The sequence below is a fragment of the Ursus americanus genome, chromosome 12 (assembly GCF_024610735.1).
Source record: "Ursus americanus isolate L20-20 chromosome 12, mUrsAme1.1.p, whole genome shotgun sequence".
NCBI classification, from domain to species: Eukaryota; Metazoa; Chordata; class Mammalia; order Carnivora; family Ursidae; genus Ursus; species Ursus americanus.
The window spans coordinates 38,489,653-38,514,652 of NC_142138.1; the positions used below are offsets into that span (position 1 = coordinate 38,489,653).

A 25,000-nucleotide genomic window follows, 5' to 3' on the forward strand; every position below is an offset into this window, starting at 1 on the left:
TTTCTTTTTTTTTTTTTTAATTTAGCTTTCATTGAATGAAAACCAAAAGCATATTTAAGAGTCAATTTGGGCTTAGAGGCATAGGAAGAATTTAAGTAAGATTGCTGTATATATCGAAGAAAAAACAGATTCAGGCATATGATACACAATAGAGACTGAGATGTGTAGAATGGAAGAGAATGGGTCAGGTTGGAGACTTTTATAGTATAGTGAAAGATAATTATAAATAAGATTTTAGTCGTAGAGTAAGAGATGGCATATAAGTTCCTTACAGAGTTTAAACTGAAGTTCTTTATTTTATTCAGTGTGGTATCCTCAGTGCTTAGAAGAGTGCCTGGCTCACAGGAAGTGCCCATTAATTAATCAATGATGAGACTTGGATAAATGAATGAACTGATGTAAAGACTTGAATGGATTTGAGTTACTTGAGTAGAAAATAGATTCTAATTTCTTTTTTAACATTTATTTATTAGAGAGAGAAAAAGACAGAGAGGGTGTGTGTTTAGGAGGAGGGAATCTCAAGCAGACTCCCTGCTGAGCAAGGAGCCTGATGCAGAGCTCCATCTCACGACCCTGAGATCATGACCTGAGCCCAAATCAAGAGTTGGACACAACCGACTGAGCCACCCAGGCACCCCAAAAATAGATTCTAATTCTAAATATCTAATATGACATCTCAATTCCTTTAATCTTAAAATGAAAGGTAAATAAGTAGGACAAAGAATGTCTTTGCTACGTTTTAATGTGATATTATTACATCTCTATAATATACTGGAGTTAGCACCACTATTGTAGAAAGGCCTCCATTTATTTCCCATATCTGTGACTATACTCCTTATTTATTTTCTACTTAAACACTAGTCTATAAAGTTTTTAAAAGTAAAGGGAATAAGTTCCTGGGAACAATGCCTACATTTAAATTTTGGCATAGCTACAGTCTAGGGACCTAGCATTTTATTTTTAAAAATTAGTTTATAGGATAGTCTTTTGAAAATATGATTTGAATCACTGTTTTCTATACTTACATAGGAATAATAACAAAAAAGTCCAGTAAATAACAACATACAATTTTTCTCGGATCAATACACTGAAAAAAACTCATGTGAACATATTCCTTAAGGAATGCCAATAGGAAAATTAACAAACTCTGTTTTAAAACAGATTAAATAATAAATTCAGTAGATACAGTAGAATCAAAATCAGAAATATTAAGAGATGGGAAAGAAACAAATTTCAAGTTATATACCTGAACTTGACCCAAGTAATTAAGATTTTGGATACATAAATAAAATGTTTATCCATAAGGAAGATAGTGGTACCATTGATATACAGGCCATCCTCACTTGGCATGGTGCCACAAGACCATAAAACTGATCATCCAAGCTGAAACCATGCAAAGCAATATTATAATGGGAAAAACTACAAATGTTCTGTGACTTTTACATTTTTTTGTCAAAATGTTAAAAATTCTGCCAGTTACAATTGTGTAGGGAAATGAAAAAATGTTAAACTCATATTTAGAGTACAATGTAATTTAAAACATTAAAAACATTGACAAAGTGTCATTTCTTTGAAAAAATCTATCAAGAGTAGTTTGAATAGTGCTGGCCTTCTTGTATAAATCACCATACTGAGCAAGCATATTTTCTATGCTTTGGCATATTGTCATATTCTTTCCCAAGTCTGGATCAACTTTGAACATTTTATCCTTTGTACTTTCAATGTCATGAAATAGTTCCAAAAGTTCTTCTACTGTGAAGCTTTTACCTGGTGTTACCTCCTCTGGGACATCTCCGTCATATTCATCACAACCCTTTTCTTATTTATGTCAAAAAGTTAACCTTCACTATGTTCCTCTGGCTGCAACATCTAGAGTCTCTCAAATGGCAGCCATGTCCCAGGATCAGCTATTACATCTATAATTGCATTTATATTCAATTCAATTTTAAGTCCTCTGTTGTCACCATTCCTTTATTTTGCTGTACTCTCATGTTTGCTGGTCAATTACAACTTTTGATTATCCATTTGTGTAAAATAGCGCATAGCTTTATCACTGAGACACAAGGAAGGAACACACTATACACTCTGCTGTCTGTGCATGAACTGAGTAACAGATGTGCAGTGAACAATCACCAATAGCCTGAATGAAATGATGTGACTGGTCGCTGGTCTTGATACGTATCAGTTATTTATGTAGTTTTTGAAATTTATTTTGTTTTGTAGACTGAAGAGACAGTAGCAAAGTTGGTATTTTATGCAATTCATCACAGTTAACAATTGTGGTAAGTAAAATTTGAAACACATTGCTGGGAGACTGGTGTTATTTAACTAAACATGGTAACTGAAATCTATGTAATGGGAACCATGCAAAGTGAGGAATATATATATATATATATATATATATATATATATATATATATATATATATATATATTTTTTTTTTTTTTTCCCTAGATAGAAAAGACTTATATTTACTCAGATAAGGATTTTTCCACTATGTGAGAAAGCATCCCCTGTGGTATAAGACAGCTTCTGTATTGTCACCCTACCATTCTATCTTGGGCCTCCTTCATTAGACTTTAGGTTTCAGAAAGGTAGAAGCATTCCTCTCTAGAACCCCGCAAAATACCAAAGAGACTGGAGAGTAGACGATTTGCCTCTGGCACTCCCTTTCTTAAAACCCTCCAGTAGCTCTCTATTACCTGATAAATGGACAATACCAGTGATACATGATACAAGCTCCTCTACAAGCTGGCCCCTGAATACCCTTCAGCCTTATCTCCCAACACCTCCTGCCTCACACTTCGTAATGCAGGCATGAGGAACCACTTCTTGCCTGTGAGCCTGTCTTTACACCAACACTCGTGCGTTAAACAGCATACAGATGGCTACTAACTACAGTATCATCAGGATAACTCTGCTCATTCTCAAGATGTACTTCAGATGTTGCCTCCTTCCCTGTTACCTAAACACTGTCCCACCTCCTGCCCCTGGAAGTTCAGGTAACCCTCAACTATGTCCTATACCCTTCCCATATCTTCATTTTTACCCTTGCCACAGCATAATTCACTTTCGTAATTTACTTTAGTGTGCTTTCTTTTTTAGACGGTAAACTTCTTGAAGACAGGAACTATACCTTATTTATATAACACTGGTTTCCTGAATGAATCGCAAGGCAAAAAGATATGACTAAAACAACTGTAGCATTCCAGAGTTAGTGACAGATTTTATCTCCAGAAGGAAACTGCTCTTTTTTTTTGAGGCAATTTCCCTGGATCTTTTGTTTCTGTCTAGTTTCAAGAAGCTGCGGCAAAGGTGGGCTAACCTTATATATAATCATGTGAAAGGCAACATCACTGAGAGGTTAGTAAACAGGTTAACTAGTTCTACTCAGCCTACCTAAAATGGTATGAAGTCCCGAAAAGAGGACCCAGGGAAAATAAGACAGGAGAGAAGGGGCACTGATTTGAAAAGCAGACACTAAGGAAGAAAATGACCAGTAGGACTGGGTGAAAGGGCACAGTCAATTAAACTTAAGAGCAGCAATCTTTACTCACTCACTAAGAATATGTGCCAGATACCAGGCTGAGATACCACAGTGAATAAAATATAGTCCTTGCACATAAGGACTCCTAAGTCACTCATAATATTTCCCTTTAGCCCTTGCTACTTCACTGTTGTCTGAAATCAATATTAAATTGCATTTCTCTGTAATGTAACGCATTAGTTTACAGATTAGGTAATTCCAACTTTCTAATGAAACCTGTCACACACTACAGGACTCATAGCAACAATGCCTTGAGGAATACAGACAAAGGCCTCTAACCATGTTTTGGCCAAAATAACCACAGGAAACTATGGCAAAATTAAGAAACAATGATAAGATGACCATAAAAAAAGAAACCCTAAGCAAGAAATCAAAATGAGATGAAAATCAATAACTATGAGAATGTAAGCACTTCTTGGGAGAAGGCAATACGTTTCCTTAAGTCCTAAGAATAAGAAGTTTAAATTTTTTAAAAAACAAATAAATAGAAGGAGGATCCCAGGTAAATGGAGAACTTGAGGGGACTCAAATTATAGTTTGAATACCACACAAACCTCTCTATTCTACCTGCCTTGCCTTCTTGGAACATACTTCCCTCATGCACACAACAGACTTGTGCCAACATTTGCCCCAAACTCTTTGCAGTACTCACCCATTAACTTCTTTTAATCAGCACTCAGTTTGTACTCTGGTCCCATCAAACCTAGTAACAGTCCTTCTCAACTAGTTCTCATGGAGAAAAAGAGTATGATAAACTAATTTTCAAAATGGTGCTACATGACAGATTGTAGCTTTTTCTGAAGACAGAATTTTTTTTTTTTTTAATTTCTGGAAGCTGAAATACTTTTAGCCAAATAAACTGGTCCTTAATGTTAAAATGTCAATCACAAAAGCCAGACAGAAGGAAATACCTTTGGACACAGGGAAGTTTTCAAAGTCCCGCAAACTACACCAAGCCGGCAATCACTGGCTTGCCTGTGGGGGAGCTCAGTACTGCACCGGCTGGCTCTCTGTGTCCCCTACCATTAGTGGGAATGGGGGATTGCAGAGGAGATGGCCACAGTGGGGCCAGAATAGCCCCAATGCAGCAGCATTTGTATCAGACTTTCAGTACTACACTTGGACTGGAAACCAACCCAAAGTAAAATGTAGCTTTGCAGATTTTTACCAGGATAGTGGGCAAGTGAGAAAATAATCTATAGAGATAACTCTATAGAAACAGTAGAACTCTCCTTATTTCTCTCTTCAGGCACAGATTTTATGCCAATCCTGATTTTTTATTGTTGTTCTCATGGACATTCAGTATTTTAGCTCCTTAGTACTGTCCTCGTTTTAAATAGATTATGAAAAGCTGTGTAGTTTTTGAGTGACTAATAAATCCCAGTGCATTCCCCTTGATACTTTCACTGCTTTTTTCCTTTCCAACTTTGTAGAGATATTTACTGTGTACCTCATATGTAATGGAAATTTTTTTAAATAATTGAAATAATCCCATTAAAACAATAAGAATTCACAATTATTTGTAATTATTGCTAAAAACATACTAGTTAGTATTTTTGATATTCAGAAAAATACTGCCATGCACTATGCATAAAAATCTGTATTAAAATGTGTGCATCATATATCACAATTGCTGTGAGTTACATGCCTGTGTGCTAAGATGTGCTTAACTGCTCCCATCTGGCTTATCCTCTTGATCCTAGAAAAACTGCTCCAATTGAAATCATTGTTAATGTTCATACAATTTTAAATAGCAGACTTCCAAGATTAATATAGCAACTGATTGGCTATATTAAAAAACAATTTAAAACTCCATCTGGAGTCCAAGCTCAGAATAATGACTCTTGTCCTCCATCCAAGACAGCATGCACTCTGGATCCAACTTATCTGCCTTTGGCACAAATTTAGACACTTAGTGGGAAGTAAAAACATAGTTTAGTTCCTAGGAAAATAAGAGGACATGAGGGTGGCTAAATTGAGGCAATGTAACCAGTCAATCTGGGGAAACACAGTGCTTGTTAAGATGTTAATACTGGTTTAAAAAAAAAAAAAAGTTGAGAGGAGAGAGATAAAAAAGGGGAAAAGAAGAAACCAAAATAAACTCTACTGAAGGGTGAAAAAAACATTGCTACTGATTTATTCACTTCATTATTTCTCTCAATATTACTTCTAGTTTTCAGAATGTTTTCAACATCAGCTTTCTGTTTATTTATCTCAACAGTTTTCATGAGCTCTCACGGTGCTCCACACGACTTTCTTGAAGCCATTTTCAAGATTACTAGAGTATGGCTTATATTGAAAGGATTTCAGTATTTCCAGATCGTTCCAGCAAAAAGAAATAAAGAAGTCATTATCATCTGTCATCCAAAACTATATCTGTCCCCTTGGCTTTCATGAAAAACAAAATTTTACTTCCTCTTGCATACATGCCTGGGACACTGAGAAGTACTAAAATACATATCTAACAAATACTAGCTTAACAAACTAATTAATTAATGGGGAAGCAGTATTTGAAGTTAATAAGAACAGTCATATGTCAAACAGGCCTGGATTTGAGTCCTAACTCAGCCAATTAATAATTGTTTAGCCTTGGGTAAGTGATTTATACTAAACATACCGTTTGTCTCAATGAGGTTTTTTAAAAAAAGATTTTATTTATTTACTTATTTGAGACAGAGAGAGAGCATGCGTGTGCACACATGAGTCGGGAGAGGGGCAGAGGGAGAGGCAAAGAAACTCAAGCAGACACCACACTGAGCGCAGAGCCTGACCTAGGGCTCAATCTCATGACCCTGAGATCATGATCTGAGTCGAAACCAAGAGTCGGATCCTCAACTGACTGAGCCACCCAGGTGCCCCACAATGAGTCTTTTTTTTGTTGTTGTTGTTTTTTTTTAATGAGTCGTTTTTAAGATGAAAAGAAACAGGCTCAGCAGAGCAACCAGAATATTGCACATAATAAAACAGCTACTATTGATACTAGTATAATAAATGTAATGATACTGCACAAAATAGTTTAATAGATAAAAAGACGTAATAAACTTCATAATAATCAAAACCCAAGTACCTTGTTTATCTCTCATAATATGCAAAAAATAGTTAAAAGCACAGTGGATTCAGTAGCAATAAGTTTCATCTCTAGATCCTGCCATAATTTTGAGTGACCATGAGCAATTCTCTTAACCTCTCTGGACTTATCTTAGATTTGTCACTTACAAAGTGAATAACTTTGAGTTCTTGTCTTGACATTAAGAATTCACCTAGCACTAACACTATGGGTAGAAATGCAAGGATGAAAGAAACAGGGGTCCCAGGTCACAGCTAATATGAGCCATTATTCTAGGTTTTCCTAGCATGGATCCTGTTTGCAAGGAAGTAACCTAGAGTGCCCAGGTGGTACAAAACATGAACCAAAATTAGTAAATTTCATAAAAACAGCTCATGATCTACCCATTTTACCTAATAATTGGACTTGCCCTTTCCTCTTCTGTACGGACCACAGTAACAGTCTATCAAGCTCATTTTGAATGTATTTCTACTGTATATTCATTTTAAAATAAGACATGCACATAGTATGATAGAAATTTGTCCCAAGCCTGCTATGTGGAGGATTAGTTTAGGTTTAGATTGACTCCTTATGTCCTTTTCCTAGCAATACTTTTTTTAAAATCTGTATATGGTTTCTATCAATAGCCACACTCTATTAAAAAGAGGAAAAATCCTCAGAAAAACTACAAAATCATTTCAAATGTTTCAACGTTGTTCTAAACTACTATCAAATCATAGTAAACCACGAATGCTTCATTTATCAGAAAGTAGTTTTGTTTCTAAATATTTTCAATTTAGGGCGCCTGGGTGACTCAGTCGGTTAAGCAGTTGCCTTCCGCTCAGATCCTGGAGTCCTGGGATCGAGCCCTGCATCAGGCTCCCTGCTCCATGGGGAGCCTGCTTCTCCCTCTCCCTTTGTGCTCTCTCTCTCTCTCTCACTCTAGCTCTCACTCTCTCACTCTTGCTCTATCTCAAGTAAATAAATAAAATCTTAAAATAAATAAATAAATAATATTTTCAACTTATCTCTAGAGAAAATTGAGCTACAGCTGCTAATTGATCACTGGTTTCTACATGATCAATTTTAACCAAAAAAAGGCAGATTTTTAAAGTTTAAAAAATCACATAAGAGGAAAAGAAGTCTGTGAAAGATAATCTATAACCCGGTTTATTTAAAACAATGCTGTATTTCACTTTACTAGACTTATACAGACCAAAAAGCATATATTAATCTTAAGATTTTCAAATACTTATAAGCCAAGACATACAATATATGCACAGGTCTTTGGAAGTTAATATCTTCTGCTTTAAGTAAGCACAATTTCAAAGTTAAAATGATAATCTGCTCTAATGGTTAAAATTAGCCTTTTAAAATTTGTCTCTACAGATATTTCTTTATATACGGTTCTACACAATAACCACGCAAACTTTACTGAGAATTCCCTTTTCTGGATTGCTAATTTCATGAACCACAGGCATCATTTAACCTCGGAAAGTAATGATTAGTTTTTCTGTCATATGCAGTATCATTCTTTAGGATGAAATAACTGTATATTTAATAGCAAATAAAATAATTAAGATAATTTCCATGAGATTGTCTCTATTTGATGCCACTCGTCAGTACAGTTTCTTCAGAGGTATACTTAGTGGTCAGAGGTATACTAAGTAGCATTAATCAAACAGATTCATGACTATATATCAAGGCCAATTCTGTTAGAAATGATCACTCCCCAGGTTCCTGTCTCCATAGGAGCAGCCAACAACCTCAAAGAAGTGATCAGATTCTAAGCACTCCCTACAATGAAAATTAGTCTGAAGGCCACAGAAATAATGATAGTGTGGTCGTGGGAGGAAAAACATCCATGAGATCAAAATCTTTTTCATCATTTTAAAATTCAGCCCTTTAGCAGGAGTTATGAAGAAAAGCAAACATGGTCATGTTTCCAAAACCAGATAAAGAGCTGATGGCTGGAGTGCCTAGGTGGCTCAGTTGTTAGGCATCTGCCTTCGGCCCAGGGCATGATCCCAGGTTCGTGGGATCAAGCCCCGCATCGGGCTCCCTGCTCCGCTGGGAGCCTGCTTCTTCCTCTCCCACTCCCCTGCTTGTGTTCCCTCTCGCTGGCTGTTTCTCTCTGTGTGTCAAATAAATAAATAAATAAAATCTTAAAAAAAAAGAAGAAGAAGAAGAAGAAGAAGAAGAAGAGAGGATGGCTAACAGCTATTAGGGCTTGCTATGTGTCTGACACTGTATTGCATGGATTATCTCACTCCTTATACCCAAAACCTCCCTATGAAGTGAGCAGTATTATCTTCACATTTTACAAATGAGGCTACTGAAGGGTAGAGAGGTTAAGCACCCACCCAAAGTCAATGGGACCTAGAAAATGGTAGATGGAATTTGAACCAAGTAACCAGAGCCTAAATACCACTTCCACCCTAAATCTCCTAAGGGGAAAGGATTATGACACACTAAGACATCAACGCAGCTCATGATTACATGTATTTAGATATCCATACCAAGTCAAATACTGCCCTTTGATATTCTGGGGCCCTTAATACATTGAAAGATATTTTGTATCTTCCTTTTCCTCTGTAGAAAGTCAACAACTCAGTGTTTGGGAAAAAATAAAACAAGCTGAATATATAGAGGAAAAGCAGGAAACTGCACAACATATTTTATATGAAATAATTCTAGCAGCTGTGTTAATATTTCTTGTTACCTCAGAAAAGGCCTAGTCATATTTTTTTACCAGTTATCCCCAATTCCTACTTCTTTCCTATTCTTCAGGCTGCACATTCGTGTATATATCATGGCAGAGATCCTTATTTCCTAAGAAAATAAGAACCCTTTAAAAAAAGCCAAAATTGTTACCTATAACTAAGTATACCTCACTTTACATATTAACGTTAAAAAGTGACGTCACAGTTTCAGAAGTAGGTTACTGCCCTAACATTAAAAAAGGAAGAAGAAAAGAAAAGCTTCAACATTCTATCAGTGGCTTTGACTTCTTTCTCCATGTGAATTTTGTCCCCATCATTAACTGAAGGGTTTTATTTTTCATAAAGTACTGCCTTTTGTGGGCACCACTTTCCTGGATTAGGACAGCATCCTAATCCCTTTCGCTGAGAAAAGGAATTTAAAAACATTGACTTCGGGCACAACTTCAAAATGAGATCTTAAGAGTTCAAGAGCTTCCAGCCCCAGATGACATCCAATTATGTCAAAGTAAAACTCTGTCTTACGGGTCTTACCTTATCACCTTGCATCCCAGGGGACCCCATTAACCCAGAAAGGCCTTGACTGCCCTAAGGACAAAACACAAACAGAAGCGTAATGTTATGAAAAGGAAGTGAACATTAGAATTCCCTTGCTGCAGGAGTTCATCTTGGACATCAAAATCTTACTGAATTTATTTCTCATCTTCGCAATCCGCCTCAAGTTCCACCTCCTTTCTGAGTCCTTTTAGGACTTTTTCTGAGATTTCCGGTATTTCTCTCTTCCCATACTGAGTACCACTGTCCTTCCCCACTACCATACCCCGGCTCCTTTTTGCCAGATGTTCTTTTCTCTAGGAATGCCCTCACTCCCCAAATTCCTGGAGTTCCAAGGTTTACTGTGGGTTTTTTTTTGTTTTGTTTTTTTTAAGTTTACTTAAAAATTCTACAAGCACTTTGTGCGGCAGCTGCGGAGGGCTCGGGCTGCCTCTTAGCAGGACTCCCACTAGGAACCTCAAGGCAGGATTGTGGGGAGCAAGGGCTGGGTTCACGTGTCACACCAGAGAAAAGGACACTTCCGCTTCCCAGCTGCACTGGTATTGGCCGCTGCACCACTGGGAAGTAAATGCTGTGCAAATTTTGGGGGAGGACGTGTGTTTGGCTTCAGCAGATGGATGGGACTTCACCTATTAGGGCGGTCCATCCTCCTGCTCCCCCAGCTTTGAGGAGGGCCTGTAAGCTCATCTTAGGATAGGAGGAAGAAATATGCTCTATGAGAGACGTTCTTTAGTACATGTTCCATACTGAAGGACTAGCCCCTGCACTTCCTTTATGTCGTCACTGACCATATATTTATGTAAAAATGGCGAAGTGATTAAAAATAAAACACAATTGTTTTCCAACCCCTGTCAACTCTCACGAATATGATGTTCATATTTTATTTGTATTCATAATGTATGTGTATAACTGATATCTTGCCACCTCAGTTTGAACACAATCTAATGTAAATACAACGTGTAAGAAATGTTTTTTAAATTTTACCATTTTAGAAATACATCTCTCAATTTTAAAAGTTTGATTTCACTTAAAGCTCAATGGCAACACATTATTAAATCCTGTATCTTACTACCTTACTCCTATATAGCATTAACCACAATTAGTATATGAGTAACTCAAAAAGTGAAAAAAAGACTGACATACTTCCAAGCCTCAATTCCAATGTTGAACCATCCTATATTTTATACAGATACTGTACACATACTGAACCACCCTGTATTTTGTACAGGGAAGCCACAAGTAAAGATAAAACCAAGCATTTGATATAAATGTGAATGCTTAATTTGGGGGGTTTATTTAAAGCAATCACCAAAACAGAATGGACCTCTAATTTCTAAATTTTAAGTAAGAAATCAAATGTTCTATATTTAGGTATTTTAAAAGATGTCATTTTGTTTCTCAGATTGCAGGACATTTTTCCTTACAATAACTAAGGGACCAATGAAAATATGTTTCTAATAAAGTTTCAATCTCTTTCTAAATTATTTATATTCAGTGAATTCAGTTCCATCACAGGAATAAAATTCTCAAGATTCTAGATTAAAATTTTTTTGAGGATTCACTTGTTGGTATAATACCAGTAAAGTTCATTAATATGATGTGGGGGGGGGTTGGTGTATTGTTTTGTTTTGTTTTTTGGGGTTTTTTTTTTTTTTTTTTTAGTTTACAAGAGTTTCTGTAAGCCAATTAAAAGATCAGATTTCAACCCAGGAACCACCAAAATTATTCAGGGATTTTAAAAGTTTGTGAATGTATACCATACAAACAAAAACATCCTATAATTTTATCACATTCATGAAGTACTTGTCCAAATAGAGATTCCCGGATGTATTCCTAAAGACTCCAATTTTATTCAACCTCACTGGAAAACAGTATCTTCCTCCTAACAAAGATTGCTAGCTTTATTCAAAATGTTAGTTTCTTTTTACCTAAATGTGAATGTGTATGTTTGACAGCATTACGATAAAATGAAATGCATACTAGACTAAAAGTCAAACAAATATATCATTAACGCAACCATTAACTATTCATGAGTCATTTAAATTCTATGAATTCTGTTTTCTTAACTGGAAAACAAGATAATGATGGCTGCTTCTCTCACAATTACTGGGGGCTTAAAAAAGATAAAGTACATGGAACTAGTCTAAAAAAGGCACAAAATGGAATTAGAATTTATGTATTACTGTGTATATGCCTTTTAACAGCAGATTTTTGAGATTAGGGACACATCCTGCTCTAATCTTTTGCCCCACCCATCCCTAATTGACAGGTAGCACAATGGTAGGCCACAGTAGACAGTCAACAAAATTAAGATTTTAATTGATTCATTAACCTGATGATATAATTTATTTTTCAAATATTTCTTCCTTCATTAAAGTTCTCTATCTTCTCTGATACCTTCTCTAATTCTCTGTCTCCTCTGTCCGATATCAAGTAAAACCCACATTTAAAAAAGGTAAAAATGAATTTTTAATGCTTGAAATATATCACCATGATTTTATTCCAGGGCAACTAATTACCTTTTCTCCAGGAACAGCTTGACCAGGGGAAAATCCTGGATCTCCTTTGGGGCCCTAGATAAAACAATTATAATTGCTGAAGCATAAATCACATATAGTATATCACACTTCTTCAGTTGAATGCATCATCAGATTATATATAGTATTAAATAAAATTATTTTAAATCAAGATGGGCATGCCTTATTTGCTTTTTTATTGTACATTTTTATTAGCCTTATTTTTAAATGTTGAGAAGACTGTGAGACATAGATGATTTTCAAAATCTAATAAAGTTATGCTACCATTGAAACATCTTTCCTTAAGGGACCTATATAAAGGCTCCATTAACACCCATTCTTGTGACATATTCAGTTACAACTCCTATTTTAGCATTGGAAAATTAGTTACTTTTAGTAAAAGAAATCTGCTTATAATTCTTAAAATTTTATGATATCATTCCAAGTTTAAATATTTTCCAAAATCTTGCAAAGTACATGCATTACTTTTGTAATAAAGAAAAGATAAATCAAAAAATACCTCTAATTCCCAAAATAGATATAAAAATAGATACTTTTCATACTCTGGGAATCTTATATTTTACATTTCAAGAGAAATATTAGGTTTCAACCAAATTTTTTTTGCACAATATTAAAGTAATCTTTCTTATTATGCATACTGGCAAAGTATCTCTTTTCCCATCTCATAAAATTAAGAGGCCACAATTGAGACTCTTTATAATTCCAATTATGATTTCATTACCATTCTCAACTAGTAATAATTTCCATTCCTAGAGACTTCTAAATGCTATTTTCATTCTATGAGAAATAGTCGTGTTTCTTCACAAATTCAGGGATGCTTTCAAATACCACTAAACTGAAAAGAAGGAAGACCAAAAGAAAAGTCCTTCATGTTCCCCATTTTACAAGTCTTCCCATTTAACAAATTAGAAGTAAATCCTCACTGGCTAAACAGCCTATGTTCTTGAATCAAAGAAAATTTTCAAGGAAAAGTTGTTTTCCAGGTTGACCTCTTCCCTTCCATAGCTATCACCACTTCTACCACTAGGACTACAATTTTAGACCATTGATTACAAAGTTATGGGATCTGAGAAACAGCTTTAGTGATATCTCAATATTTAAGAACTCAATCCATTCTCCAAAAAAAAAAAAAAAGGAAAAAAAAGTATAGTTAGAATTTATAAGAGACATTAGAGCTTATCTAGTAAAACACATTTTATAAAGAAGCAATGAGGTTCAGAAAGGTTAAATGACTTGATTAAAATTGCTCAGAAGAGTACTGGCAAATCAGGTCAATTTTCTTTCTCATAGTACAATGTCTATCAAATAAAAATCTTATTTACTGGTTTTAATATATTTCAGTCTTTTATTATAAAACCTAGCCAATTGATTTGAGGCAATACTTAGAATTTTAAAAGAACTTAAGAAATGATAGCTCTTGAGAATTTTAAATTTTCTATTATCTGTCTATTTTCTTATCTCATCAACTAATTTAACATTTGATCCTCATTAGAAAAAAAACCCTGAGAACATGGATAAAAGTAATCAATTGATCAATAAAAATCAGATTTAAAGACAGAGCTTTTTCTTATTCATAAGCTTTATGTATCTGGAAAACATATTTAAAGAAATATATGCCAAATCTCTTTTATTCCCATACAAATGTGCTTGAGTTAATTGATCAACTTGTTCTACAACCATAATTCCAGTCAACATGAAGGGAATGTTCTTAATTTGGCCAGTCGTGGGTTGGGATCCTTCATAGTATAAAATGCATGAGCAGAGATTATTGAACATGACAACTTTACCTAAATGTCAAAGAAATAGGACATATTTCTCTGCATTAAAGAATATCCAACAATTTCTTACTTTCACCCTCATTTTTCATGAATTCTAGGACTCCCAACACACTTTTAGTCATACGTGATTGGCTTTTCAAATCCCCTTTAGAATTAAAACTAAGTGTCTATAAATTAATTAGTCATAATTGACTTTGACTTTCAATATTGACTTCTATATGACTTTTGTTAAAGGAGTTATATACCTTTTGAGTGTAAACAGGAAAAGGAAGTTGCCTACCTTTTATTACTCAAAGAATTCTCAAAGTCCCACCTAGTCTACTGTTCTGCTACATAGCCTAAAATCCTCATTATCACCACTATTATTGGATCTCTGAGGGATTCTGTCTAGGGAGGAAAACTCCCTAAGTACTAGACCCATTAACATGTTAGAAAAGATTTATCAGATTAGAGCCCATTCAATACAATGGAAAGAACATTGGGATTTGGAGTGAAAACACTGAACAAATCATTTAATCTCTCTGAATTTGAGATTATTCTTCTGTAAAATGGGAATAATAATAACACCTGCCAAGTTCAGCTTGTAAGATATAGGTAAAATTCTCTATAGAGTATAAAAATATAAGTATTAAAAATAACAAAAAACAATAAGACTAGAGACAATCATTAAAATCAATTTTACAATTATTGTCATCTTAAAAAGCAGAGAACACAATTCTTGAACAAATTATTGATGGAGCAACAAAATTTAAATGAAAAGAATTTGGAATTAAAAACTCAAATATGGATAAGCTAAATTGGGAGAGTCTCATAAAAGAAACACTAAGTGACATGATCTTGAGGTAACATTACTTGAATATTCTTCACTTTAACATTATTAATAACTATATAAACTCCATAATATCAATTTTAAGCACTACATTCTCTAACCAACACTTCCTATCTTTTTAACTCACTCCCTAAGCACCCACAACTTTAACAATTATTTGACCTACTGTAACTGATATGTGATCCCACCACATTTTCACTGTCTCATCCCCATGTGGCCTGACTTCCAATCCTTAAGCAGACTAAATACCAAGGTCTAACATTATAATCACCTCCTGACATACATAAATGGCACCATTTCTTCTTTCTCCCTCTGTCTAATACGCTTACCCGGCAATTCTAATCTAAACTCACCACCTATTCTGTCCCATCCCTTAGCAGCTAAATGTGACTAAGAGAAAACAATCATGCTGACAAATTTCACTTTAAATTCATGACTTTTTACATTAATTGGTTTTGTTTTCTTTTGTTTTTTGGTGTGTCTAATAGTGAATTCACTTTCCCATTTTCATAGACAATTATTTTATAACTCTCTCTTTTCACTCTGAGTAGGTGATCTTGCTTTTAAAATTCATAACCTGTCACAACCAGATCCACTACCCCAACTAAATCTGTTCCAAAATATTCTGCCTTCATAACCAAACCCACCATTCTCTCTCATCGGGGCATCATTAATACACTGTCTTCCCTACATTATTTTAATTCTTATTTCTTTCCAGGATAATTGATATCACCAAGAAGCACACTGTAATTTCTCCAATCTTAAAAAAACAACTTTTCTTGAGCTATGTCTCCCTTCTCTGCTCCATTACACTAGTCCCTGTTAGAGCAAAACTCCTAGAAACTTGTCTATATTAATGAAGAGACTTCTTCCATTCTCTCTTGGACTTAATTCACTCAGGCTCTTGTCCCTACCTTACCTCACTGTCATTCTTTCTCAGTTTCCTCTGCTAGTTCCTCTCTTCTTCCTAATATACTAAATTCTGGGGTACCCCAAGACTTGGTCCTTGGACAATTCTATGTCTATATTTACCCATAGGTTAAGACAAAATACATAAAATAACTATTTTAATGCACAGGAGAACAATCAAAAAGGACACAGTGGAAGGAATTCAGCTCTTGCAAGAAAAGAACCACACTTGGTATAATACACATTTATACAACTTTTCTTCTAAGGACCCCCCCCCCCCCCACAGTCTGCATGGAATGATTAGAATTCCAGCAGAAAACCATAGATTTTTTGGCTAATGGTGTCAGAGGACAGATTACGAGACTACCTGAATAACTGTAAATTGAGGGGGGAAATGAAGAAAGAAAAGAAAAGAAAAGAAAAGAAAAGAAAAGAAAAGAAAAGAAAAGAGAAAAGAGCTGGATAAAGACTCTCTTCAATTCTTGGCTGATACTAAATGTGGTTGCATGAGACAGATTCCAAAGAGTTCACCAAAAAGCAACAACCAGAAGGTTAAAATAATTGAATATAAATTTCAGCTGCTGGCCACCACAGGAGAAATAGTTTGGGGTTTGAGTCACATCATTTTAAGGGACATGGTAAATGCCTTGGTAATCACCTTTCCATTGAAATTCAGGAAGGGCTATACTTTAGAAGCAAATATTATATGCTTGGACTAACACTAACATTATAAGCAAAACTGAAACAAATATGTCCTTTAAAAAAGTTACCAAACCTGTACAAGTTTAAGGTGATGAGCCAGTTATTTAATTGCCTATAGAACAAAAAAATCAGCCATTATCAAAGGATTTCAAAGAAAGATAACAGAATCTAAAGTTCTTCCACACATCATCCATAATACCCAGTACATAATCAAATTTTTCTAGACGTGCAAAGAAAAGTAAAATCTCTGACCTGAGTTAAGATAAAAGTGGTCAATATAAATAGACCTCAAAAGGACCCACATATTGGAATTAGCAGACAAGGATTTTAAATTAACTATTATATATATGTTCAAAGATGTAAGGTAAATGATCATCATAATTAGTGAATACAGAAATATCAGCAGACAAGTGAAAACTATACAAAAAAACAATAGAATCCTAGGACTGATAATACAGTATCTGAAATGAGAAATTTCCTGGATGAGATTAACAATATATTAGGGAAGGCAGAAATTAAGTTTAGTGGACTTAAAGAGAGATCCATAGAAGTTAACTAATCTGAAGTAAAGAGAAAAAAGTGCAAAAATGAGCAAAGATCTAGTGACCTGTGGGACAATATTAAGTAATTTAACATACATGTAAATGGAGTTCCAGAAGGAAAAGAGAGAAAGAATGGACAGAAAGATTATTTGAAAAAACAATGGCCAAAAATATCTCAGATTCATTACAAAAAACCAAAAACTTACAGCTCCAAGACATTCAGTAAACTCCAAACAAGATGTGTTCAAGGGAAACTTCCCTTATGTACATCATTGTCAAACTGCTAAAAGTCAGACAAAGAGAAATATCTCAACAGCAGCCTATGAAAAATGACACATTACATTGAGGGAAATAACAACGTGACTAATGACTAACTTCTTATCAGAAATAGTGGAGATTACAAGATAAGAACCACGAGTATCTTTAAAGTTCTGGAAGAAAAGATTTTTATACTCTATAAAAATATACTTCAAAGAACATAGATAAAAAAAGTTTCAGGTAAATAAAAAACAAGAGAATCCATCACCAGCAGAACTGGTATTAGCTAAAGGGAAGTGATACCAACTAGCAACTCAGTCTATAGGGAGAAATGAAGAGCCCTGGAGATGAAAATAAATAAGGAAATATAAATGACTCCCTTGTTTGTTTCTTCTCTTAATTTCTTTAAAGACTGATCATTTAATACAAAAATGACTACATTGTACTTTAGAGTTTACAATGGCATAGATGTAAAATAAATGACAACAAAACACAAAGGATAAGGACAGTGTATAGATATAATCATAATGTCATAAGGGTCTTATATTTTAAATGAACTGCTACCATATTAACTCTAGTAAACTAAAATGAGTTAAGGAGGCATATTGTAATCTCTAGGGCAACCATTAAAATCAATCAATCAGAGATATAGCTGAAATGCCGATAGAGAAACTACAGAATACTAAAGAATATTTTATTAACCCAAAAGAAGGCAGAAAAGGAGGAATAAGAAAAAAAAAAAAAAAAAGAAAAGGAGGAATAAGGACCAAAAAACATATGAGATAAATGGAAAAGAAATGACAATGTAGGCTGAGACCAAATCATACCAATAATTACACAAACATAAATGGACTTAACATTCCAGTGAAAAATCAGAGATTATCAGACCAGGTAAACAGTGAGATCTAATATATATTGTCTATAAGAGATGTATTTTAAATACAGAAAGGTAAAGGAAAAGAAAAATATATACCAGTCAAACAATAATCATAATGGTGTGGCTGTTACTATCAGACAAACTAGACTTCAAGAAAAAGAGTACCACTGGAGATAAAGAGAGACACTTGATAACGACAGAAAGGATCAGTTCATTAAAAAGATACAACAATCCTTAAACATGCATACACAACACAGAGCTGCCAAGTAAATGAACCTAACACTGACTAAATACTTCCTAAACACTAAACATAGAAACAGACAAATCCAAATCATAGTTGGCTATTTTAACATACCTCTCTCAATAATTAATGGAACAACTATATTTAAAAAACAAAAAACCCAGTAAGGATAGAGAAAATTTTATCACTATCAACCACCTTAATCTAATAGGTATTTATTGAATACTACAACCAAAAACTACAAAATACACAATCTTTTAAACTTTGTATCAAGGAAGGGAGTAGCATGATATATTCAAAGTACTGAAAGAAAAATATCTGTAGCCAAGAATACTCTATCCAGCAAGGCTATCATTCAGAATAGAAGGAGAGATAGGGTTTCTTAGATGAACAAACTAAAGGAGTTCATGACCGCTAAACCAGCCCTACATGAAATGTTAAAGGGGACTCTTTGGGTGGAAAGGAAAGACCATAAATAAGAATATGAAAATGAGTATATTTGTAAAAATCAGTCAAGGGATTCAAAAAATAAAAGGGTGTGATGAATGACACCATATATCTAAAATGTGGTGGGGAGAGGAGTAAAGAATGAGTTCAAATGGAAGTGACCATCAACTTAATATAAACTGCCATATGCATAAGATGTTATATAAAAACCTAATGATAGCCACAAACCAAAAACCAGTAACAGATATGCAAAGAATAAGGAGAAAGGAATCCAAGTATATCACTAAAGAAAATGAGCAAACCATGAAAGAGAGCCAGATAAGAAAGGATCAAAGAAAAACTACAAAAACAACCACTAAAAAAAGTAACAAAATGGCAATAAATACGAATCCATCAAAAACTACTTTAAATAGGAATGGACTAAATGCACCAATCAAAGACACAGAGTGACAGAGTGGATAAAAAAAGACCCATCTATATACTACCTACAGGAGACTCCTTTCAGCCCTAAAGACACCAGCAAATTGAAAGTGAGAGGATGGAGAGATATTTATGAAAATGAATGTCATAAAAAAAAAAAAAGCTGGAGTAGCAATACTTATATCAGACAAAATAGACTTTAAAACAAATACTGTAACAAGAGACAAAGAAGGACACTATATAATCATAAAGGAAACAATTCAACAAGAAAATATAACAGCTGCAAATATTTATGCACCCACATGGGAGCACCCAAATACATAAAACAGTTAACAATAAACATAAAGAAACTGATCAATAGTAATACAATAATAGTAGGGCGCTTTAACACTCCACTTACATCAGTGGACAGATCATCCACAGAGAAAATCAACAAGGTAAGAGTAACTTTGAATGACACACTGGATCAGATGGATTTAGCAGAAATATCCAGAATATTCCACTCTAAAACAGCAGAATACACATTCTTTTCAAGTGTACATGGAATATTCTCCAGAATAGATCACATATTAGATCACAAACCAAGTCTCAACAAACTCAAAAAGATCGGTCATACAATACATCTTTTCTGACCACAATGTTATGAAACTAGAAATCATCATAAGAAAAAATATGGAAAGAGCACAAATACATGGAGATTAAATAACATGCTACTAAACAATTAATAGGTCAACCAAGACATTAAACAAAAAAATAAAAATTACACGGAAGTAAATGAAAATGAAAATATACAGGTCCAAAATATGTGATTTGTAGCAAAAGTGATTCTAAGAGGAAAGTTTATAGCAATATAGACCTACCTCAAGAAGCAAGAAAAATCTCTATTAACAACCTAACCTTACACCTCAGAGAGCTAGAAAAAGAACAACAAACAAAACCCGAATGAGCAAAAGGAAGGAAATAAAGATTAGAGCAGATATAAATGATATAAAACTAAAAAAATAATAGAACAGATCAATTCAGCCAGGCGCTGATTCTTTGAAAAGATCAACAAAACTGATAAACCTCTAGCCAGAATCAAAAGAAAGAAAGAAAGAAAGAAAGAAAGAAAGAAAGAAAGAAAGGAAGAAAGAAAGAGAAAGCATTCAAAATAACAAATGAGAGAGGAGAAATAATAGCCAACATCACAGAAATACAAACAATTGTAAGAGAATATTATGAAAAATTATAGGTGGATAATTGGACAACCTAGAAGAAATGGATAAGTTCCTAGGAACATATAACCTACCAAACTTCCCAAAGTGGAAATAGAAAATTTGAACAGACTGATAACAAGCAATGAAATTGAATCAGGAATCAAAAAACTTCCAACAAACAAAAGTCCAGGACAGATGGTTTCACAGGTGAATTCTACCAAACATTTAAAGAAGAATTAATACCTACTCTTCTCTAACTATTCCCAAAAACAGAAGGATAAGAAAAATTTCCAAATTCATTCTGTGAGCCCAGCATTACTCAGATACCAAACCAGATAAAGATACTACTGAGAGAGAGAGAGAAAGAGAGAGAGAACTATGTGTCAATATCTCTGATGAACATGGATGCAAAAATCCTCAACAAAATATTAGCAAATAAAAATTAACAATACATTTAAAAAATTACCACAATGAAGTAGAATTTATTCCCAAGATGCAAGGTAGTTTAATATTTGCAAACCAATCAATGTGATACATCACATCAACAAGAGAAAGGAGAAGAGCATATGATCATTTCAATAAATTCAGAAAAAGCATTTAATAAAGTATAACATCCATTCATGATAAAAACCCTCAACAAAGTAGGTTTAGAGGGAACATAACTTAATATAATAAACGTATGTTTGAAAAACCCACAGCAAACATCATACTCAATGGGGAAAAACTGAGAACCTTTCCCCTCAGACCAGGAAAAACACAAGGATGTCCAGTTTCATCACTTTTATTCAACATAGTATTGGAAGTCTTAGCCACATCAATCAAACAACAAAAATAAAGAAAAGGCATCAATTGGTGAGGAAGAAGTAAAACTTTCACTACTTACAGATGACATGATACTATACAAAGAAAACTCTAAAGACTCCACTAAAAAACTACTAGAACTGATAATTCAGTAAAGTTGCTGGCTACAAAATCAATGCACAGAAATCTGTTGCATTTCTATACACTAATAATGAAGCAGCAGAAAGAGAAATTAAGGAATCAGTCACATTTACAACTGTAACAAAGATAATAAAATACTTAGGAATAAACTTAACCGAAAAGGTGAAAGACCTTTACTCTGAAAACTATAAAACACTGATGAAAGAAACTGAAGATGACACAAACAAATGGAAAGATATTCCACGCTCATGGATTGAAAGAAAAAATATTGTTAAAATGTCTATACTACCTAAAGCAATCTACAGATTTAATGCAATCACTATCAAAACACCAACAGTATTTTTCACAGAACTAAAACAAATAATCCTAAAATTTGTATGGATCCACAGAAGACCCTGAATAACCAAAGCAATCTTGAAAAAGAAAAACAAAACTGGAGTTATCACAACTCCAGACCTCAAATTATATTACAAATCTGTGGTAATCAAAATAGTATGGTACTGACACAAAAACAGACAGATGGATTAATGGAACAGAACAGAAATCTCAGAACTAAACCCACAGTTATATGGTCAAATAATCTTCCACAAATCAGGTAAGAATAGTCTCTTCATCAAATGGTATTGTATTGGGAAAACTGGACAGCAACATGCAAAAGAATGAAACTGGACCACTTTCTTACACTATTCACAAAAATAAATTCATAATGGATTAAAGAGCTAAATATTAGACCTGGAGCCATAAAAATCCTGAAAAGAGCACATGCAATCATTTCTCTGACATCGGCCATAGCAGTATTTTTCTAGATATGTTTCCTGAGGCAAGGGAAACAAAAGCAAAAATACACTATTGAGACTACATCAAAAGAAAAAGCTTTTGCACAGCAAAGGAAACAATCGACAAAACTAAAAGGCAGCCTACAGAATGGGAGAAGATATTTGCAAATGATATATCTGATAAAGGGTTAGTATTTAAAATATATGAAGAACTTAAAAAGTCAACACCCAGAAACCAAATTATCCAACTAAAACATGGGCAGAAGACATGAACAGACATGTCTCCAAAGAAGACATATAGATGGCTAACTAACACATGAAAAGATGCTCAACATCACTCATCATCAGGAAAATGCAAATCAAAACTACAATGAGCTATCACCTCTCACTTGTCAAAACAGCTAAAATTGAAATTAAGCGTTGGTGAGGATATGGAGAAAGAACCGTCATGCACTGTTGGGAATGCAAACCGATGCAGCCACTCTGGAAAACCGTACTGAGGATCATCAAAAAGTTAAAAATAGAACTACTCTATGACCCAGTAATTGCATTATAAGGTGTTTGCACCTAAAATGCAGAAACATTCAAAAAGAGACATGCGCCCTGATGTTTACTGCAGCATTATTTACAATAGCCAAATTATGGAAGAAGCCCAAGTGTCCATCGATGGATGAATGGATAAAGAAGATGTGGAGAGTGTCTGTGTAATGGAATATTATTCAGTCATAAAAAAAGAATGAAATCTTGCCATTTGCAAAAACATGGATGAAGGTAGAGTATAATGCTAAACAAAATCAGTCAGTCAGAGAAAGACAAATATCATATGATCCCACTCATATGTGGAATTTAAGAATCAAAACAGAAAAGAAAAAAAGAAAAAAGAGAAGAGACAAAACAAGAATCAGAATCTTAACTACAGAGGACAAACTGATGGTTACTGGTGGGAGGTGGGTGGAAAGAATCGATGAAATAGGTGACGGGGATTCAAGAGTACACTTCTCATAATGAGCACTGAGTAATATACAGAATCGTTGAATCATTATATTGTACACTGAAATTAATATAACACTGTTAACTATACTGCCCCTTGTCCCTGCCTGCCTTTCTTCTGACAATCCTTCTTTAATGTCAGCAAAAATGACTGTCAGCATGTTGACATTAACCTAATAGATAGACATATGACCAAAGCCCTGTTTGGTACAACTCAGCACACCCTGACCGCTTAAGGTAGTTCCATAAAAGAGCTCATAAAAACCCCTAAACTTAGAAACTCCAAGGGCGACTCTCTCAAGTCCTCTCCCTATCCGGGAGCTTTGTACTATTGCTCAATAAACTGCTCTTTGCTGCCCACCACACTTAGTCTGGTCTACCTCTTCATTCTTTGAAGTAACATGACCAAGAACCATGGGCACTAAAGGCAGAGAAGTCCCGCCAACACAAGGTCCTACATAACCTGGCTCTGGCTATCTCTCTGACCTATCTTCCAGGATTTATCTCATTCAGCTTATCCTCAAAACTCCCAAGCAGCCTCCTGCCTCAAGCCTTTTGGATTTACTGGGTTATTTTTTATTCTTCTTCTGCCCTTTCCTCATCAGGATTGCAAAAACGGTAATTTTAAATTCTAACATGCTTTCCTCATTTCCTAGCTTTTTCTATAAAGAGAAACTACCCTTCGTCAACTATTTGTCCTAAGGTTAAATTCTATGAAAAAAAAAAAAAAGTAAGATAATTTTATAAGAAAACTTTTATTCTTTCCCCTTATTTTTCTTCTATTTATCGTTTTTTAAAAAATAATGATATTGTGCTATAATAAAAATATATATTTGGTCTTTGGTCCTGGCTTCTGGCACAGAGCTCCTAAAACCCTTGGAATTTCCTGAGTCATACAAGTGTCTTTTGTTATTCATAACAATCCCCTTTGACCACATCTGAGCTTATGCTAATGAGGTGACTCAGGGTGGTACCCATAGATAGCTTCAGGATAGGGGGGCTAAACACCAGAAAGGCAAACAAGTGGCTAGAGGGTGGGAATTTAGGAGGAGGGGGAGAGCGGAGGGTGTGACATTCAATTACACAAACTTTTGAACAAAGACATTCTAAGAGCTTCCGGGTTGGTGAACACACTGACGTGCCAGGAAAGCAGCACACGTAGAAAGGGTGTGGAAGTTCTAAGCCCCCACCTTCTATACCCTGCCCTATATGCGAAAGCTATTCCTGAGTTGTATTCATTTTAATAAGCTGGGAAGCCTGTTTTCCTGAGTTTGTGAGCTGATCTAGTACAGTATTAAACCTGGGGGAGTGGGGGGGTGGGAACCCCTGAACTGGTGGTCAGCCAGGCAGAAACATGAGCAGCCTGTACCACTCCTCTGTGGCTGGCATCTCAAGTACTGACAGTCTGTGGGACTGAGCCCTTAACTCTGTGGAGTCTGACACTAACTCAGGGTTGAATCCCCAGCTGGTGTGAGAGGATTTGATAATTTCAGAGATGCAATTCCTTAGCATCCTCTGAAGGTGACCAGTGAGGGTTGGTCTGTCTGTTTGTGTTTAGCATCATTATAACTCATGGATTTAGAGACACATGATGGGATTCAATCTACTGCAGTTATTATCCTTAATGATGTTCAAATCACATCACTCTTTGGCTAGTAGAAGTCTTTCAAATTGACCCCAGAATCCTT

At 34.8% G+C, this 25,000-nt stretch overlaps 1 protein-coding gene across 3 annotated transcripts in view; it reads right to left on the reverse strand.

Annotated features, from left to right (window-relative positions):
- Positions 1 to 25,000, reverse strand: part of COL24A1 (collagen type XXIV alpha 1 chain) — a 364,391-nt gene that overhangs the window by 291,452 nt on the left and 47,939 nt on the right. For all 3 annotated transcript variants that reach the window (XM_087866074.1, XM_045801865.2, XM_045801864.2), the window contains exons 6-7: positions 12,388 to 12,441; positions 9,848 to 9,901 (exon numbers count right to left, since the gene is read on the reverse strand). In XM_087866074.1, coding sequence (XP_087722200.1) covers positions 9,848 to 9,901; positions 12,388 to 12,441 — 108 coding nt within the window. The remainder of the gene's footprint in view (positions 1 to 9,847; positions 9,902 to 12,387; positions 12,442 to 25,000) is intronic.